This window comes from Dendropsophus ebraccatus, chromosome 4 (genome assembly GCF_027789765.1).
Source record: "Dendropsophus ebraccatus isolate aDenEbr1 chromosome 4, aDenEbr1.pat, whole genome shotgun sequence".
Classification (NCBI taxonomy): Eukaryota; Metazoa; Chordata; class Amphibia; order Anura; family Hylidae; genus Dendropsophus; species Dendropsophus ebraccatus.
In genome coordinates this window covers 11,072,992-11,095,084 of record NC_091457.1, presented here as the reverse complement: position 1 = coordinate 11,095,084, position 22,093 = coordinate 11,072,992, and the positions used below count along the sequence as shown (strand labels likewise).

Sequence of the window (22,093 nt, the reverse complement as noted above, 5' to 3'; positions counted from 1 at the left end):
GGTTTGAATGACACTGGATGCGCAGTGGATTTTGCTACGAATTCGCTGAGTGAAATCCGCTGCGGATCCGGTAGGTGTGAAGGCACTTTAACAGTGTACAGTGTATATACAGTGTATACAGTAAGGGGCTTACCTGCTGGGTGGTGGTGTTGGGGAATGTATACAGTAAGGGGGTGTTAGGGAATGTATACAGCATGGGGGCTAACTGCAGGGGGGAGTGTATACAGCATGGGGGCTATCAGCATGGGGGGGAGTGTATACAGCATGGGGGGCTACCTGCAGGGGGGGAGTGTATACAGCATGGGGGCTACCTGCAGGGGGGAGTGTATACAGCATGGGGGCTACATGCAGAGGGGAGTTTGTACAGCATGGGGGCTACCTGAAGGGCGGAGTGTATACAGTATGGGTGCCATCTGCAAGGGGGGCAGTGTATACAGTACGGGGGCTACCTGCGGGGGGGGGGGGGGAGTGTATACAGTATGGGGGCTACCTGCCGGGGTGGAGTGTATACAGACTGGGACTACCTGCAAGGGGGGGGGGGTGTATTGAGTATGGGGCTACCTGCAAGTGGGGGAATGTATAGAGTATGGGGGCTACCCACAGGGGTGGGGGTGTATACAGTATGGGGGCTACCTTCAGGGGGAGTGTATACAACATGGGGGCTACCTACAGGGAGGGAGTGTATACAGTATAGGAGTACATGCAAGGGGGGGAGTGTATACAGTACGGGGGCTACCTGCAAGGGGGGGGTATATACAGCATTAGAAACTTTGAAACCTCTTCTGTGTTGTCCTCACCAAGGATTAAAGGTAGTGCCGAAGAGGGCCAGATTATGATGATGCAGGATTGTGTATGCAGTTATTATTATAAGCTGCAGGTTTTCTGCACACACACCTTACAGTCGGTGGGGGACCCTTAACTACACACTACAGGTATGCAGGACCTCCACCAACTATACACTACATATATACAGGACCTCGACCAACTATATACTACAGGTATACAGGACCTCTACTAACACTGTCAATGTTGTATATAACTAGGCTCAGCATAACACTACCAATGTTGTATATAACACTGCTGATGTTGTATATAACCAGGCTGTATATAACACTGCCAATGTTGCATATAACCAGGCTCAGCATAACACTACCAATGTTGTATATAACCAGGCTCAGCATAACACTTCAAATGTTGTACATAACAAGGCTGTATATAACACTGCCAATGTTGTATATAACCAGGCTGTGTATAACACTGCCTATGTTGTATATAACCAGGCTCAGTATAACACTGTTAATGTTGTATATTAGGCTGTATACTGTATAACACTGCCAATGTTGCATATAACCAGGCTGTCTATTACATGGGCAATGTTGCATATAACCAGGCTGTATATAACACTGCCAATGTTGTATATAACCAGGCTCTGTATATAAAACTGACAATGTTGTATATAACCAGGCTCTGTATACAGTCTGATCACATGATGACATCTCAGTTTGGCTATTAGGTATTTAGGATGCTTAAAGTTTTTAGTTTATTTCTAAACTACAATTTACATAAACAGTGCAGAACTGTCGGGGTATATAGTGTATGTAGGGGTATATAGGGCTCCTGGCGATTTCCCCTTAAACAAAAAAACACAAGGGCATAGATGGCCTCCTGGGCGACCTTGGAACAAATCTAATTAACACGCTGACACTTTATATCCGGGCAGCGTTGGGTACATTTTCTAGTAGTTTTATATAGTGATGATCCCAGGATCACTGGTTTCTACGGTAACCACATTTTATCATATATATCATCCACCATTTTGTTTTCCTTGTTGTTCTTGGCTCCCCATTCCAGTAAGAGCAGCCATATTGGTATATATTGGTAAAAGCCTAAAGGACAGAAATGGCTGCACATCGCACCCATGGTTGATATGAAAGCTTTTTCAGCTACATTAAAAACCAACATCAGAAGTTAGTATATAATTTGATTAAACCATATTGCCTCATGTACCACGTGCAGGTCTTCTGATACACATGAGTCCCTAACCAAAAAACATCACTGTGCCGGTCAGCGACCACAATCCCCGCAAAGCGTGCGCAATCAGAGAAGGGGGACCACAGAATGGCCCTGCAACCCCACTGTCACAGGATCAAACTCCAAGGGCCCCACCAAACCCTGCAGGCGCCGCCGGCTGAGAAAGCAACACAAGTGTGTATAAGGTCTTACTACTCACCATCCACCGGCAGGTAGAATGGAAAAGAGAGATATTATTATTATTGCGTTGCCCAAATGCAACTGGCCCCAGTATATTCACAGGAATGTGATGTGGACATACAACCAGGTCATGTATATTATGCTGAATAATCTTATAATATATCTGGAGAAGAGGTTGGTGCTCTGGTGTCCTGATACACTGCTCCAAATCCTCTGCAGAGCAATAGAGATGGATGTGTTTCAGGTTTTTGACTGGGAATTAAATTGACTTTTGGGTCTCTTGCCCCCTTGTGGTCACGGGAGAGCATTACAGCTCATGTAAAGGTCTCATCTCTCCTTCACTTCCTGGGCGACTCTCCTGGTGCCATGTGTCAGTATTGATGGGACTGCGGTATGAAAATTCAGGCATAAGATTTGATGATGTAGGCGAGGTACACTTTATTTTGCAAGCAAAGCCAAAGGACAAATTTATTACTATGTTCTTTAGTTCAAGGTTTAGCTAAAAGTGTTGATTTATACATGTGTATCTTCACTGTGGAGCTTCCAGATTGAACATAGAGGGTGAAGATTATATTTTCAGTACAGAGGCTGGTGTACCAGCAGACAGTATGAGAGTGGAATTCTACAAGAAACACACAATGGAAGAGGAATAGAAAGATTCTGACCATTAAATGGTGCTGCTTAAAGGGGTAGTTCAGAAAAAAAAAAATCAACTGGTGCCAGAAATTTTGCCCGTACTTTTTCTCCTGTATTCTGTAAATAATAGATCTGTATTGTATCTGTATTTTGCAGATCTGTAACACAGAGGAATGTTGCCTGAGAAAAAGGAAAAGTGGGAAACTGATCCGCAAATTGCAGATGCTTATGGACTTCAAGGGGTTATCCAGCGCTAAAAAAAACATGGCGACGTTTCCCCCCTCTCTTGTCTCCAGATTGGGTGGGGTTTCAAACTCGGTTCCATTGAAGTAAACAGAGCTTAATTGCAAACCACACTTGAACTTGAGACTAGAGAGGGGGAAAAGTGGCCATGTTTTTGTAGCCCTGGATAACCCCTTTCAGTCTGTGCCACAAATACTGACTGTACAATGGGTTTTCACTCCCTTAGGCCCTTTACAATTCTCTGTAATGGCTTGTCTGTAATTTTTGGTGCACAATTGTGGTTCTCTCCATTATGTGCATGAGCCCAGTAGTCCTATATATTCATGAGAAGCAGAAAACTCCACCCACCAGCTGCTGATTGGCAGTTATCTATCCATGCTGAGTATAGTCAGTCAACAGTCAATCAGCAGCTGGAGGGCGGGGGGAGGGGTGTGACAAGAATCCTATTCTCCTGCATATTAGGAGAACGGCTGAACAGGATGATGTAAGTAATACACCGATCTGTTCAGCATTTATGTCACTAGTTTATGCCGCCCTCATTTAAGGTGGAATAAACCTAGTGACAGATTCCCTTTAAAGTCTGTGGGCCAATGCACATAACCACGCATGCCAAAAATGTAGGAGCTGCCATTACATGGTCATCCCACCATAGACTTTAGCCCCCTCCATAACTGCACATTCCGTGATAGCCCTGTTGAGTCCCACCGTGTTATTTGAATAACTGCACCAAACATTGTAATATGGTAAGTAAAAATACTTTATTTTCTTGCACAATAGATACAAAACTATCCCAACAATTTATGAAAATATGGTTCATATATGGTTTTGACAGTATATCTTGTGCTGTGTAGTGCTCTGGGTTTGAGTTGCAGCAAGGAGATTTCCCACAGGATGGTTCTGCTTAATAGTATGTAAATCCACATTGTAGATATATAGCATGTAGGTATATAAATATAGAAGCACCGTAATCAATAAAAGGCATGACCACTATAACAAAAGTGTGTACAGTGCAGGCAAGGTTGTTGCTTCACACCTGAGAACAGAGCATAGGTTGAAGTACATTAAAGCCATTTGGTTATTCATAGGGCCCCATTGCAAAATAAAATGGGCCCGCACCTCCCCATGACAGGACAGTGAAATAGCACAATAAGTAGCAGTAATAAAATCAATGGAAAGTACGATAAACCTATATTGCAGCACTAAATAGCAGAAAACAACACACATTATATCTTCACAGTGATCTTCACAGAGCATGCCCACAATATTTTTTTAGAGAAGTTAACAAGCCATTTTAAAAGTTTCTGATGGCCTGATGTTTAAAAATAAAAAATAAAAAAAAACACTGTTGCTGGTTTTGTAGAAGTTCAGTTGCAAAATAAATATTAGAAAAAAAAAATTACATTCTTCATTTTATAATTTTAACTAGCAAAATGTAACACCATGGAGCCATGTGATAGGGCTGCTGTAAAATACAGTAACCACTGAGTAAGGACCCCTTTACACGTAGCCATAATCAGCTGATTATCGCTCAGTGTAATGCTGCGTTTACACGGAACGATTATCGCTCAAATGCGATCGTTATTGCGAAAATTCGAATGATAATCATTCCGTGTAAATGCAGCATAATAGACAGCTGATCGTTTCTTTAGGTCCAGACTGTGTAGAAACCCCCCCCCCAAAAAAAATCCTATATACCTGTCCATGCTCCCTGATGTCCTGCTAGCTTTGGCTCACTCCTGGCACTGTCTGAAGTGACAGGCCGCTCAGCCAGTCACCAGGACAGCGCCACACAGGAGTTGTTTTTTTTTAACACAGTCACCAGCCGTCAGCCGTGCATCACTATCGATTATCGGGCAGTGTATGGGCTCAGTAAGCTAGCGCTGATCTAGGAGATCAGTGCTTTATTAAGGCCATGTAATCATTTGTAATCTATGAAATGTCAGTAAGGAAGACCATTCCACTTCATGATCAAGCTCTCCAGGATCATCCAGGATCGCGGTTAAAGTGCTCCGGCGTCTTCTCCTTAGTTGGGGGTGACAACAATGTAAAGGTATGAAATAGCAAATATGACTTTAAAAAAGTAAATGTGGTTTAACGTAACCATTTATGTCCTTTTCAGTTGGGGGAAAATGCTGAGGGATTGTTAAGAGTACTAATAACCTTTCCGTCATCTCCTTCATTGTTGTGCGGACTTGCATGGCGTCTGTTATCCATCACCAACTTTATTCGGTATTCCTTCCATCTCCTATAAAACAAAGGAAGAGAAAAAAAATCTTTACATAGTGATTAAAATAACTAAGAGCCCTATTACACCAAGCGGTTATCAGCTGTTTTGGGCCAATTAAAGGCCATTATGGCCGATAATGGCTTGGTGTAATAGCTACAATCACTGAGCTCAGGGAGATCAGTGAAAAAAAATCCAATAGAGTACTCATTTAAGAGTCTCCACTGATTTCCCCTACAAAATTGAATATGCAAAGAAGGGGTCCGTGGAGTTGCAAGTCTCAAAACACAGTAATAGCAAGATATGCCTTTTACCAGAGAAGGAAGCTTGTTGCCAAGGGGCACATCCTATTGGGAAGAACACCAAACCACCCTGATACGTAGTCCCTCAGGTCCTCTCTCTGTTGCGAGCATTGGGACATAAATAAGGAAACACCAGGGTGGCCCCTATGAGTCAAAGTCTAACTCTGTTGCGAGTGTAACGAAATAAGACAAGGGTTACCAAGGCTAGGCATCCATCCACAGACTGCAGTTTCGGGGTATTTGCCCCTCGTCAGTGTGGAGCAGGATTCTGGCTACTGGGGGCAATGAAAAATAGACCAACAAAACACAACAATCACTGAGCTCAGGGAGAACAGCGACAAAAAATTCAATGGAGTACTCACTCAAGAGTCTCCACTGATTGCCCCCCTGGTGTTTCCCTATATAGTTCCCAATGCTCGCAACAGAGTGAGGACCTGAGGGACTATGTATCAGGGTGGTTTGGTGTTCTCCCCACTGGGAGTCATCCCCTTGGCAATAGGCTTTCCTCTCCTGGAGGGATATCTGGCTATTTCCGTGTTTTGAGACTCGCAACTGAGGCTCCATGGACCCACTTGCTCTGCCTATATCCCGCTCCTTATTCCTGCTACATCTAAACTCCTGTTATAACTGATGCACAGTAACGATCTAAGGTGCAGCTCACCTGTATCTGATTTGGCTGAGGTTAACTGGAATACACCATCCAATGTACACAGTAACTAAAAAATTCTTAAACATACCAGTCCTCAAAGCAAAATCTGATAATATGTGTCAATTTATTGTAATAAAATGTAATAAAAATGTATATAAATATATAATAATAAAAAAAAAATCTTAAACCTGAAATGTCTTTGTGTCTAGTCCAGGATAAAATGCTCATAAACACATTAAAAGCATAAACCATACAAATACATAAGCCCCGGGGCCCTTATAGTACAATACATCAACACAGAGGGTTAGGGAGTGCGGTACAAAAGCATATGAAAACAAATAAAAGAAAAAATGGAAGAAAAAAGAAAACAAAACAAAACATAAAGGTGTAAAAGTGTATAAAACAACTAAATACTCATATAAATAGCCATATAGTCATTGTACTGCAATGCTTCAAATATATAATCAGCACAAAAAGTGGTAGAACTGGTCTTTTGGTTCAGACCAAGAGGGGGATTCCCATCATCCTCTCACTGACTTGCAGTACAATCACACAGTGAAAGCAGGCAGATGGGGGTAGTAGTCCTGGCTCACTGGACTGATCCCACTTTGTTGTTAAAATTCAAAAGTCAGTTCGTTTGTAGATTACGATCCAAAGTAAATGAACTCCTTGTGTGGAGTGTATAGTTATTAGACCAGTATAATAGATATCACTGATCCCTGGTGTTCTGTCTGAGATGTGCTGCAAGCACTGGATCTGAGATGTACTGCAAGCACTGGATCTGAGATGTACTGCAAGCACTGGATCTGAGATGTACTGCAAGCACTGGATCTGAGATGTACTGCAAGCACTGGATCTCTCTGGCTCTATCACTGTTTGTTGTCATAGGGGAGGATTTATACACATTCACATAGTTTGGTGCATGTGCACCGCTCACCTATACAGGATCTGCGTCTTCTCCGGGGTCACCGGCGTCCCGGTCTGCCCACGGTGAATACGGTAACATCACCAGTCTTGTTCCTGGTCTGTGTCAAAGCGTTGCTCTACTGCCAGTAGTGCAGTAGACAAAGTCACTGTTGAGCCAGCTCCTCCCAAACTTAGAGAGATGGGGAATAGATCCAGGGGTATGTTCAGGAGACTGTTGAGGGGTGTAGGCCAATGTTAGGTGGCTTCCAGACGCGTTTCGAAGCTGCTAGCTTCTTCCTCAGTGGCTGTGAAATGGTGTGAGCTATTGCATTAGTCTCAGCTCTCTCTTAAAAAGTCTTGTGGAATGCTGGGTAGCCTCCGGATTGGCTGACAGCAGTGGCTACACAATTGTTAACTCCTTCCCTGCTGGGCAAATCTGTTACACCCTGCATAAAGGTGTTGTACCTCTCTATTCCATAGGTTGGTGGGGTACTTTTAACGTACTGAAAGTTCAACGTAAATGTCTTAATAAATATAAATACAAGTGAGTGGATATGAACCAATAATAGTGTATGGATAAATGAAATGGATACATAAATAGTAACAGTCTTGCAACAAAAATACACTGACAGAGGATGGCTATATGGTATAATAAATAATTCACAGTATAGCAAGTGTGGCGTGGGGCTGCACGTGGTGGCCGCCAGACTCGGTTCTGGCGCTGATAATCAGCCAGGCACAGAACCGCCTGTGGATGCCAGCAGGGCCGCCCATGGTCAAATAAACCCAAAAAGTTCAACCTCAGCATTTAGGCCTCTGGGTTGTAGACTCCCGAATTCAAAAATTTTCTGGGTCTCAGCTCTGGACATGGTAGCGATGTGATCTCCCCCTCTCCAATTCTTGTGTATTTTCTGTAGTGCTGTAAATGTGAGTCCTGATGGGTCCCTATTGTGGTGTTCTGCAAAATGCGCTGACAGAGGATGTGACAGGTTCCCTTTCCTGATGTTGTTCAAATGTTCTGCGACTCGGACCTTTAACTGTCGCTTTGTCCTGCCTATATATTGTTTGTCGCATTTACACTGTAAAATATAGATGACGCTGTTGGTGTTGCAGGTCAGGAGGTTTTTTTATCTCCCATTTGAAATCGGTACATGTAGAGTTGACATGAGTGATTTTTCTTGGGAAGTTGGTACTCTTGCAGCTGATGCATGTGCCACAACGATAAAAACCACAACTTTGTAGCCATGTAGATGGTGGAATATTAGTCAGATTTTTGACTGAAGGGGCTACTTTGCTACCCAGATTTGGCGCTTTGGAATACACAATAGGGGGTCTCTCGGGGAGTTGAGCACCTAGCAGTTTGTCTTCCTTTATTAGATGCCAATGCTTTTGTATGATTTTTTCTACCCTTTTGTATTCTCGGTTATATGGGAGAATGATTTTGGAGTCAGAGTTCTCTCTGTTAGCTGACTGGTTGGGTTCAAAGAAGGTATTCCTATCAAGTTGGCGTACTTTCTCTAATGAAGACTGTAAATTGTCTATGGGGTAAAGTTTTTCTTGGAATTTCTTAGTGAGGGCCTCAGCTTCTACCTCAAACTGTTCATTGTAGGTACAATTACGTTTCAGTCTTCTATATTGTCCAGTGGGAACATTCAATAACCATCTTGGTAGGTGGCAGCTCGTGTATAGTATATAGCTGTTACGGGAAGTCGGTTTGTGGTAGGTCTTACATATGAGTGAGGTTGTGGAGGCTGTGATACATAAATCCAGAAATTCTATGTTATGGGTACTGATATTTGGGGTGAAGCGTAGATTGCAATTATTTGTGTTAAGATGTTCTAGAAACTGGTCAAGTTCTGTTCGGTACCTCTAGACCAAACAATTCCATACATACAGAAGCAACCAACTCTGCGGGACAAACCCAATCCCCCAGACACCATTCCTCAGACACCCAGAAAAAAAAGAGGTTACGCAGAAGAAGACGAACATACAGAACCAGATCTCCACACTCAACCACCTCACAAGCTAGGCAAGATACATCAACAAACTCCAACTCCATAATTAACCTCAGTTCAATCACTTTAACTGAAGCTCAGAGCACACTATTAAACAAGGGTTTGAAGTTCGCTCCAAGCAAACCGTTAAATAAATTTGAGACCTATATCGGTATAGAAAAGTATGTTCGTAGACTTTGCTTAACCAAACACTTCATGAGACAACCACTAGAACCACAACCTACCCCAACAGACACCTACACACATACAGATTGTGCTCTGAAGTCCAATTTCTACCCAAGACACATGGCGGGTGCGGACATACAGGCTTTTCAGAAAGCCGTGACAGGCGACCTGAGGTCACTTAATACCAGTAACAAATACAAAGACAACCTAACCCGACTAGAGAGACAAGCCATTAAAGACTTACAATCGAATAACAACATTACAATACGACCCGCGGACAAGGGAGGTGCTATCATAATCCAAGACACAGAGAAATACAATGTAGAGTGTAACAGACAACTCTCAGACCCAACTACATACACCACACTATCTACAGACCCAACATCGGAATATAGCAAAGAACTGAAGGATCTATGTGATAAAGCGTTAGAGAGAGATATTCTCAATCACAAAGAACACCAATTCATACTCGGAACACCCAACAGATTACCAATCTTCTATTGCTTGCCAAAAATCCACAAAGACCCAGTGAACCCCCCAGGGCGCCCCATCATATCAGGGATCGGCTCATTGACTTCCAATTTATCCCAGTACATAGATCGCTTTTTACAGCCTTTAGTACAACAAACTCCATGCTACCTCAAGGACACTACCCAGATAGTAGAAATCCTGGAAGATTTCACCTGGTCCCCAGAGTATACCCTAGTAACACTGGACGTAAGCACATTGTACACGGTCATCAACCACCAACAAGGAATTCAGGCAGTAGGCCACTTTCTCACCAGAGGCGACATAAAACCAGAACAGCGAGAATTCATCTTAGAAACAATTAAGTTCATACTGACACATAACCATTTTTATTTTGGGGGTACACACTACCTGCAGTGGGTCGGGACCGCTATGGGCACCAGATTCGCGCCCAGTTTCGCTAATCTCTTCATGGCGGCCTGGGAGGAGACCACCGTACTTCCCAGGTTGGGCGCGGGCCTGGTGCTTTGGAAGAGGTACATTGATGATATCATCATGATATGGGACAGATCCCGAACAGAACTTGACCAGTTTCTAGAACATCTTAACACAAATAATTGCAATCTACGCTTCACCCCAAATATCAGTACCCATAACATAGAATTTCTGGATTTATGTATCACAGCCTCCACAACCTCACTCATATGTAAGACCTACCACAAACCGACTTCCCGTAACAGCTATATACTATACACGAGCTGCCACCTACCAAGATGGTTATTGAATGTTCCCACTGGACAATATAGAAGACTGAAACGTAATTGTACCTACAATGAACAGTTTGAGGTAGAAGCTGAGGCCCTCACTAAGAAATTCCAAGAAAAACTTTACCCCATAGACAATTTACAGTCTTCATTAGAGAAAGTACGCCAACTTGATAGGAATACCTTCTTTGAACCCAACCAGTCAGCTAACAGAGAGAACTCTGACTCCAAAATCATTCTCCCATATAACCGAGAATACAAAAGGGTAGAAAAAATCATACAAAAGCATTGGCATCTAATAAAGGAAGACAAACTGCTAGGTGCTCAACTCCCCGAGAGACCCCCTATTGTGTATTCCAAAGCGCCAAATCTGGGTAGCAAAGTAGCCCCTTCAGTCAAAAATCTGACTAATATTCCACCATCTACATGGCTACAAAGTTGTGGTTTTTATCGTTGTGGCACATGCATCAGCTGCAAGAGTACCAACTTCCCAAGAAAAATCACTCATGTCAACTCTACATGTACCGATTTCAAATGGGAGATAAAAAAACCTCCTGACCTGCAACACCAACAGCGTCATCTATATTTTACAGTGTAAATGCGACAAACAATATATAGGCAGGACAAAGCGACAGTTAAAGGTCCGAGTCGCAGAACATTTGAACAACATCAGGAAAGGGAACCTGTCACATCCTCTGTCAGCGCATTTTGCAGAACACCACAATAGGGACCCATCAGGACTCACATTTACAGCACTACAGAAAATACACAAGAATTGGAGAGGGGGAGATCACATCGCTACCATGTCCAGAGCTGAGACCCAGAAAATTTTTGAATTCGGGAGTCTACAACCCAGAGGCCTAAATGCTGAGGTTGAACTTTTTGGGTTTATTTGACCATGGGCGGCCCTGCTGGCATCCACAGGCGGTTCTGTGCCTGGCTGATTATCAGCGCCAGAACCGAGTCTGGCGGCCACCACGTGCAGCCCCACGCCACACTTGCTATACTGTGAATTATTTATTATACCATATAGCCATCCTCTGTCAGTGTATTTTTGTTGCAAGACTGTTACTATTTATGTATCCATTTCATTTATCCATACACTATTATTGGTTCATATCCACTCACTTGTATTTATATTTATTAAGACATTTACGTTGAACTTTCAGTACGTTAAAAGTACCCCACCAACCTATGGAATAGAGAGGTACAACACCTTTATGCAGGGTGTAACAGATTTGCCCAGCAGGGAAGGAGTTAACAATTGTGTAGCCACTGCTGTCAGCCAATCCGGAGGCTACCCAGCATTCCACAAGACTTTTTAAGAGAGAGCTGAGACTAATGCAATAGCTCACACCATTTCACAGCCACTGAGGAAGAAGCTAGCAGCTTCGAAACGCGTCTGGAAGCCACCTAACATTGGCCTACACCCCTCAACAGTCTCCTGAACATACCCCTGGATCTATTCCCCATCTCTCTAAGTTTGGGAGGAGCTGGCTCAACAGTGACTTTGTCTACTGCACTACTGGCAGTAGAGCAACGCTTTGACACAGACCAGGAACAAGACTGGTGATGTTACCGTATTCACCGTGGGCAGACCGGGACGCCGGTGACCCCGGAGAAGACGCAGATCCTGTATAGGTGAGCGGTGCACATGCACCAAACTATGTGAATGTGTATAAATCCTCCCCTATGACAACAAACAGTGATAGAGCCAGAGAGATCCAGTGCTTGCAGTACATCTCAGATCCAGTGCTTGCAGTACATCTCAGATCCAGTGCTTGCAGTACATCTCAGATCCAGTGCTTGCAGTACATCTCAGATCCAGTGCTTGCAGTACATCTCAGATCCAGTGCTTGCAGCACATCTCAGACAGAACACCAGGGATCAGTGATATCTATTATACTGGTCTAATAACTATACACTCCACACAAGGAGTTCATTTACTTTGGATCGTAATCTACAAACGAACTGACTTTTGAATTTTAACAACAAAGTGGGATCAGTCCAGTGAGCCAGGACTACTACCCCCATCTGCCTGCTTTCACTGTGTGATTGTACTGCAAGTCAGTGAGAGGATGATGGGAATCCCCCTCTTGGTCTGAACCAAAAGACCAGTTCTACCACTTTTTGTGCTGATTATATATTTGAAGCATTGCAGTACAATGACTATATGGCTATTTATATGAGTATTTAGTTGTTTTATACACTTTTACACCTTTACTGGGTTCACACACTGTATACTTCAGGCAGTATTTGGTCCTCAAGTCAGGTCCTCATAGCAACCAAAACCAGGAGTGGATTGAAAACACAGAAAGGCTCTGTTCACACAATGTTGAAATTGAGTGGATGGCCGTCATATAACGGTAAATAACTGCCATTATTTCAATATAACAGCCGTTGTTTTAAAATAACAGCAAAAATTTGCCATTAAATGACGGCCATCCACTCAATTACAACATTATGTGAACAGAGCCTTTCTGTGTTTTCAATCCACTCCTGGTTTTGGTTGCTATACAGCCTCACAAATACAGCCTCAAATATACATAGTGTGAACCCAGCCTCATGTTTTGTTTTGTTTTCTTTTTTCTTCCATTTTTTCTTTTATTTGTTTTCATATGCTTTTGTACCGCACTCCCTAACCCTCTGTGTTGATGTATTGTACTATAAGGGCCCCGGGGCTTATGTATTTGTATGGTTTATGCTTTTAATGTGTTTATGAGCATTTTAGAAAGACATTTCAGGTTTAAGATAATTTTTTTTTTTTTATATATTTATATACATTCCTGTTATAACTGACCTCGGCTTTCTTCTGACTACTCCATGGCTCTGTAAATGGATCTGATTTTGATTCTCCTGGTCCTGACCTGATTGTTGCTGACTATCTGCCATTGTGTTTGTTCCTCGTTTGTCTCATCTTCTGTGCCACCTTAGGGTTTTACTCTATGAGTGGTTTTATAAACCAGCTGTATCTTTAAGTAGTTCCCTGGTTCTTACTGTAGGAAAGTTCATCACTCCTTGATCAGTGTGTTTCCAACATCCCACCAATCAGACCAAGGCTCCTAATACTGCAGTGTGGTGATCCCCTGCGGTGCTATCCCCTGCGGTGACGCCACTCCAGCGGTGGTTGGACGAGATACAGCCGGGCCCAGTGATGTTATATTGTGACGCCAGTTCCGGTTGGGCACACAGGTATGGTGGCACACCTGCTTTTAGTTGAAAGGAGCGGTTGTACCTTGTTCCCCTGTGGACTGTGTCCTGCTGGGCTGCTATGGGGTCCCTTGGGATGTTATCACGGTGGGCCAGAATGGTGTAGTAACCCTCCCAGACTATTGGTACTGCCCCCCACAGAAAGGGGAAATGTCCCAAGGAGTGTGTGTGTATACTGTGCTGGTGCGGGGCGAAGAATCACAGAGTCTCTTTACCATAAATAATCTCTTATTTACAGTGGCGATCTTTGGCACCAAGCACCCCAAGCGATCGTTTGGGGCCCCCAACATCCAGGGGGGCCCCCCACGCCCTGCTCTTGTGCTCAAGACCGTTGGACAGGGCCGCTGCCCCGCTCGCTGCTGCCATTTGAACTGTAACTATGAGCACTCGTAAAGAGCGCTCATAGTTACATGCAGAAGCACTGACAGGGCGGGAGACATTGGCCCCCTTCCTGTCAGTCACTCTTGTGGCCGCAGGAAGGGTTTTCCCTGTGGTCACAAGTGGCAGCTTTGTCCTTGTGGTGCCGGCGCTCCAGTGACATCCCTTCTTGCGGCCACAAGAGTGAAGAGAAGAGGAGACGCCCGGACCCAGGTGAGTATAAGTGTTTGTTTTATTGTGTTATATACTATATGGGAGGGGGAGCACAGGGGTCTGTTTAACTGGGGGAGCGCACAGCGGGGGTCTATATAAATGGCTTCACAGAGGGGTCTATATACTACTGGGGGCAGCACACAGGGGGTCTATATACTACTTGGGACAGCAGAATGGGGTCTATATACAACTTGAAGAGCACACGGGAGGTCTATATCCAAGTGGGGGAGCAAACAGGAAGGCTATATACTACTATGGGAGCACACAGAGGTCTATATACTACTGGTGGGGCACACAGGGGGTCTATATACTACTGGGGGAACATACAGGGGGTCTATTTACTACTTGTGAGGCACACAGGTGGTCTATATATAACTGGGGGAGCACACAGGGGTCTGTATACTACTGGGGCAGCACACAAGGGGTCTATATAATACTGGTGGGGCACACAGGGGGTCTGTATACTACTGGAGGAACCACACAGGGGGTTTATATACTACTGGAGGAGCACACAGGGGGTATATACAACTTGAGGCAGCACACAGGAGCTCTATATACTTCTGGGGGAGCACACGGGGGGGCTATATATAACTGGGGGAACACACAGGGGTCTATACACTACTGGGGGAAGCAAACAAGGGGTATATACTACTGGGGGCAGGACACAAGGGGTATATACTATTGGGGGCAGCACACAAGGAGTATATATTACTGGCGGTAGCGCACAAAGGGTATATAATACTGGGGGCAACACACAGCGGTCTATTGTTTTGGAACGCGTGTCGAGGGGGGGGGGCCCAGACATAACTTCGCTTGGGGCCCCTGCTTATTTACTCGGTAATACATAGAGATGAGCGAACCTGGAGCATGCTCGAATCGTGCTGAACCCGAACTTTCGGCATTTGATTAGCGGTGGCTGCTGAACTTGGATAAAGCCCTAAGGCTATGTGGAAATCATGGATATAGTCATTGGCTGTATCCATGTTTTCCAGACAACCTCAGAGCTTTATCCAAGTTCAGCAGCCCCAGCTAATCAAATGCCGAACGTTCGGGTTCGGATCGACTCGAACCCGAACCCGGTTCACTCATCTCTAGTAATACACTTGACAATACAGGATCCAGATCTGTTGTAGGAGTATAGTGGAGAGTACAGTTGTGCTGACTGAGTTGTGTGTTGAGAGATAGGAGGAATCAGAAGAGCAGAGAGGAGGATGTCGTGAGAGTCCCAACCCAAGTAGCACTGTGCTCTGGCGGGATGTTGGAGGATGAGGTAGAAGAATACTTTAAGAAGAAGGGAATACTTGTACCCGTGTTTTGACCTTTGGGTCTTTGCACCACCTAATGCCCTACCAGTGTTGGGGGACACACGGCCCCAGACCTAGTTACCTGGGATGAGCGGAATGCTGAGGGTTCCCTGCTGACAACTGCGCTGCGAGATAGAGTTCCTAGGCTCTTAGCAACTTTGCTCTATCCGGATCAGTTCCTAGCTTCTTTGGCTTTTGTGTGGATACTGTCCTGCACTGTGACTATCCTAGTCCACGGCATGGGTTGAGATAAGCTCCAACTTGTCCTCTCCTGTAGGAGATTAACACTGCATCGTGTTGTCTATAGTAAGCTGAGGAGAAACTGTTAGCTGCGTCTTGTCTTGCTTCCTTCCCATACAGAAACCTGACTAAGACTACACTGTACCTGGCAGAGGGCCAGGGCCCAAAGGGACCACTGTAGGGAACATTCTAGCTTGCGTCCTTCCCCTACAACGTCCAACACAAAAGACCCCTACACTTCCTGTACCCATGTGACTTCTTATCTCCAGCATATCTAAAGTGCGCTTTGAGTGGGTGAAGAGTGCATAAAGAAGAAGTAAAGTGAGAGATGATAGGACAGAAGAAGATACTCCCATAGGTTCTCAGATCCATAAGACACACAAATAAACAATAACCCTTTCTATACTTCAGCCTTGCAGCATCTAAGTACACACACCTATAATAGCGACATCTAGTGGCAAAACTTTATCACTACTTCATCACCACTTACAATAAGTACAGGCTTTTACGAAAGATGTAACCAATAGCAACACCCGTGGTGGGACACCACAGCAGCTCAGTCCTTTTAGTTAAAGCGACTCATTACCCTTAGACGAGAGTAAGTCCTTCCCGGTCATGACTATTAAAATGTGCCCGGTGCCTTGGTTAGGGTAAAAAAAAATTATCTTTAATAATAATCTGCAGCAGCCGAGTCAATGTGGTGTAGCCTAGAGTGTATGCGCCCTAGGTCTGCGACACCTCTCCTTTCTTCCTTCCCATTCTCCTCATTATTAGGAACACCCCTGGAAGGATTTCTACTATTCATCACTTGTCTAAATAGTGCACCTGTGCTGCTTTGTATCGTACTCCAGCGAAAATCTTTTTCTTTCAAATCATCTGGTTTCAGAAAGTTAAATAGATTTGTAATTTACTTCTATTTAAAGGAGAAGTCTTGTGATTTTTTTTTTTTTTAAGTACTGTATTGTCCCCCAAAAGTTATAAAAATGACCATGCTAATAAAGTGCTTTTTTCCCTGCAATTACTACTGCACTGGGGTATCTGGGGCCCACCAGAGGAAATGATCCTGGGGGCCCACCAATGAAGAACCATTGAGAAACTACATGTCAGTCAGTGTTAGTGCAGGTTCTAAAAGTTGGTAAAAAGTTTTATTAAAGTATTGTATTGCCCCCCAAAAGTTATACAAATTACCAATATACACTTCCTGGATAAAATAGTAATGTCACTTCCTGGATAAAATAGTAATGTCACTTCCTGGATAACATGGTGATGTCACTTCCTGGATAACATGGTGATGTCACTTCCTGGATAACACGGTAATGTCACTTCCTGCATAAAATGGTGATGTCACTTCTTGGATAACATGATGATGTCACTTCCTTGATAACATGGTGATGTCACTTCCTGGATAACATGGTGATGTCACTTCCTGGATAACATGGTGATGTCACAACCCGACTCCCAGAGCTGTGTGGGCTGTGGCTGCTGGAGAGGATGATGGCAGGGGGATGCTCAGTGTCCCTCAGTGTCCCTCTGCCATCATCCTCTCCAGCAGCCACAGCCGCACAGCTCTGGGAGTCGCGTCGTGGCATCACCATGTTATCCAGGAAGTGACATCACAATTTTATCCAGGAAGTGACATCACCATGTTATCCAGGAAGTCACATCACATCACCATGTTATCCAGGAAGTGACATCACCACTTTATCCAGGAAGTCACATAACCATGTTATCCAGGAAGTCACATCACATCACCATGTTATCCAGGAAGTGACATCACCATGTTATCCAGGAAGTGACATCACCATGTTATCCAAGAAGTGACATCACCATTTTATGCAGGAAGTGACATCACCATGTTATCCAAGAAGTGACATCATCATGTTATCCAAGAAGTGACATCACCATTTTATGCAGGAAGTGACATTACCGTGTTATCCAGGAAGTGACATCACCATGCTATCCAGGAAGTGACATCACCATGTTATCCAGGAAGTGACATTACTATTTTATCCAGGAAGTGACATTACTATTTTATCCAGGAAGTGACAGCACCATGTTATCCAGGAAGTGACATCACCATGTTATCCAAGAAGTGACATCACCATTTTATCCAGGAAGTGACATCACCATGTTATCCAAGAAGTGACATCACCATTTTATGCAGGAAGTGACATCACCATGTTATCCAAGAAGTGACATCACCATTTTATCCAGGAAGTGACATCACCATGTTATCCAAGAAGTGACATCACCATTTTATGCAGGAAGTGACATCACCATGTTATCCAGGAAGTGACATTACTATTTTATCCAGGAAGTGTATATTGGTAATTTGTATAACTTTTGGGGGGCAATACAATGCTTTAATAAAACTTTTCACCAGACTTCTCCTTTAAAAATCTTGTTTTCCCACACTTATCAGCTGCTGTATGTCCTGCAGGAAGTAGTGTATTCTTTCCAGTCTGACACAGTGCTCTCTGCTGCCACCTCTGTCCATGTCAGGAACTGTCCAGAACAGGCTCAAATCCTCATAGATGGATTCACATGGACAGAGGTGGCAGCAGAGAGCTTACAAATCTGTATAACTTTCTGAAACCAGTTGAAAGTTTGAAAGAAAAATATTTTGGCTGGAATACCCCTTTAAGTGGTTAAGTGACACATGTCATATTCATATAACTTGGCCTTGTACACTGGGCTGTTTTGGGTGTGGTCATAAATACATAGGAAATCAGATACATAGGAAAGTTGCTGGGTGCCAATAAAACTGGAGGACATGCTCCGTATTACCTGTATTTGTTTCCAGTATCCATTGGATCTCATAATTCTTGTCCCGATGCCGAACTCTACAAGTGAATGCTTTCCCAAAGTCTTCCTCTTTAATAGTGTTATTCATACAGGCAGTAACATAGAAGTCTCCAGCCTCATTGTCCTCGAGGTCATAGGTTTCTGGTGGAAGCGCTTCTTGATCTTTCCACCATGTCACTCCTATGTTTAGTGGATAAAATGAGTGGATTTTGCACTTCAGCTGCAGCCGGTCTCCAGCACTGTAGGAGTCTTGGTTGGCCTGAATTGGATCCAGTATGGGCCGAGCTATAGTAATAAAGAAAAAAAAACAGCTAAACATAATGATAATAGATCTTACATAACTGACTGGTTACTAGCTCACCAGATAACGTCATGTTATAGCTGATCAGTGTATGGCTATGTTCATACACAGTTTCTGGTATGTTTTTTGGGCTGTAAACCACCTATAAAATGTCCACACTGCATTTTTGGAATACGTTTTTTTTTTTTTTAATAGATGCATTTGTGAGCATCCGTTTTGATCCGTTTTTTTCCATTGATTTACATTATTAAAAAAAAAAAAACTAATCAAAACACATTCGTTTTTTTTTAATGGACACAAAAATGAGGTCGGCTACGCTTTTGTGTACGTTAAAAAAACTGACACATTGTGATCCTTTTTTTTAATAATGGAAGTCAATGGTAAAACGGATGCACACAGATGCATCCATTTTTTTTATCCGTTTTTTAAATAACGGATAAAAAACGCAGTGTGAACCCAGTCTAAGGGCCCTATTCCACCGGACAATTATAGTTCGCATAATCGTTAACGATTAACGATTGCGAAAGACCTGAAAACGTTCACTCATTTCCATGGAACGATAATCGTTACTTATGATCGTTTTTTCTTCACTATTTCTTCGCTATTGCGTTCGTATCTACTGCAAACGACGTCTTATCAATGCGAACGATTTGCGAATGAGCAACGATAAAAATAGGTCCAGGTCTTATGAAGCGAACAACGATTTCTCGTTCGGTCGTTAATCGTTAACTGCATTTCAACCGAATGATTATTGTAATAAGGATGAGGTTTAAAAAAGAAGGAAAAGTGTGCTTTGGAGGGAAATTTGAATGATCCAGGACGGCAAAAGAAATCTTGTAGGTAAAAATATGGTGGGTTTAATTCTTCACCAAAGGAGGTACAAATATCATATAAACAGGATATCAGTCATAAGAGAAATAAGGCAATAGTCTTACAAATGTCTTAGAATGTCTCTGTGGTTCAAGTCTCAGAGTCCCAAAAATGCTGGGGATCTCGTCTCTCCAATGGTGACTGAAGATTTGGCTAGAGAACAAAGAACTTCCTTGGGTGAATTCCTGAGGTGGGGGCTAACAAACCCCAGATGTGCGTGGAGGCTTCTCTTGAAAGATGGTATACAAAAAGACCCCCCAACCAACTAACCTTCTAAGTCTATATACTCTCCTGACCGGGAAAATATATACACTTATGCCCAAATATGGTTACACCCAGTACAACTTATATCCCAAAAATGGTATACTGGCAAAGCTCCAAGTGGATTGGTCAAGCTGGACACGTAGCTATATCTCACTATGATCCATACATTACCCACGTGACCATTTAGACACGACCATATTAGGACTTCCAGTCATCCACCATTTTGGAGGTCAAGAAATTACTAGGTGAGAGTTCAGCCCTATACTCAATATGAGAGTGGAGAAGAGAATGAGACTATAATACAGTGTAGATATATCTTGGATGATAATAATTTGATTCCACTAATGCCAAAGATAATATGATCCATTCAGCCATTAATAAGGTTAGATGTTATAGATGGGGTTACAGGTTATTAGTTTTTTACAATTATCTTTTAGATTCGAACGATTTAACGATAATCTGATCAACAATGTACGATGTAAACGAGCGCCGATCTGCTAGATCGCCGCTCGTTTACTGAGCCTATTCCACGGCCCGATGATTGTTGAGCGAGGGCTGCAGGGACATCGTTACCGATGTCCTTGCAGCCCTTGCAGCATCATACATTACCTGCAGGGCTTCTCCTCCGCACTGTTTTCGGCCCCGGGTCCCGCGCGCTCTAGCTTCAGAATGGCCTGTCAGTCCCGGCCTGTGATTGGCTGAGCACCGAACAATAATCGGCCGAATAGGGCCAAATGGGGCTTTTGTTGCAATTTGCAACAACGGCCATATAAATACGGAAAAATATGTTGGCCAGGTGTCTATGGGATCCTGGCCGGAGTATACACATAGTATACACCCCGGCCGGGATCCCTAGTGGCTCCGCAAACAACTGACATGTCAGCTTTCTGAGGCCGCTATTCAGTGAACAGCGGCCGTAGGAAACCCTGTCAGTGCACACTATGGAGCGAGCTGCTCCGGCCGCTTGCTTCATGTGTGCTATGGGGAGTTCTGATGCGGGTGCGCGCTAATGCGCCTGCATCAGAACTCTGTGGCAGGAAACATCATCCGGGATGATCTTTGCAGAGATCGGCCGCTGTGTGACCTGGCCGGGTCACGGAACGGCTGGTCTCTTACGCCATGTGAACTTGGCCTTAGGCTGCATTCTCATGTTCCGTGTTCCTCACGGAACACGGACGTGGAATCCCTGTAACGGACTCTCCCCCCGCCCGGGCAGCATCTGTAATTAGATGCTGAGAGCGGGGGAACTGTATAGATATGCACCGCGCTGTAATGACAGAGCGGCGCGGCTGATTCATTACAGCGCGGCGTATATCTGTACAGTTCCCCTGCTCCCAGCATCTTATCACAGATGCTGCCCGGGCGGGGGAGAGTGTTCTATTGACCTCAATAGTAAAATAGCCATTTGTCCCTATATGTACTTCAATTGTCATAAAATTAAAGGGGTCGTACAAATGTGCTGTTTTTGTAGCAAAGTAATTTACATCCCCTGAACTGTTTTTCTCCTCCCATGGATCTCATCACTTCCTGGTTTCTGAACTGTGACCTTGCTGTTGCTATGATACAGTGCAGATACTTTCCCACAATCCTTCTCTCTTGCAGACTCAGTGGAGACCAACTGCCAGTACTTCCTGGAGATTGCAGTTGAACTGAGCATGTGTGACCACCGTTGTGGTCAGCAAAACAAAGCAGACACATAGGGAATTAGTAAGTCTTTATCTCTTATACAGGACATCATCAGATATGCCTGTACAAATGCAGAATTGGCAGCTTCCATGGAAACCTATCGGCACCACGGTTCATGTTGCTCAGATGATTTCCACGTGGAGACCTGCTCCACCTTATTTTAGGCCCAACGTAATAAGGCATATCAGTGGTTATTAAGAGGTTTTTTTTTTTTTTTTTTAAATAGTTTTTATTAAGCT

General features: G+C 43.8%; 1 protein-coding gene across 1 annotated transcript in view; it reads right to left on the bottom strand.

Moving 5' to 3' along the window:
- Positions 1-3,918: 3,918 nt before the first annotated feature.
- Positions 3,919-22,093, bottom strand: part of LOC138789431 (signal-regulatory protein gamma-like) — a 29,048-nt gene continuing 10,873 nt past the window's right edge. Inside the window, exons 3-4 of the mRNA XM_069968074.1 lie at positions 18,716-19,018; positions 3,919-5,335 (exon numbers count right to left, since the gene is read on the bottom strand). Coding sequence (XP_069824175.1) covers positions 5,313-5,335; positions 18,716-19,018 — 326 coding nt within the window. The 3' untranslated portion in view covers positions 3,919-5,312. The remainder of the gene's footprint in view (positions 5,336-18,715; positions 19,019-22,093) is intronic.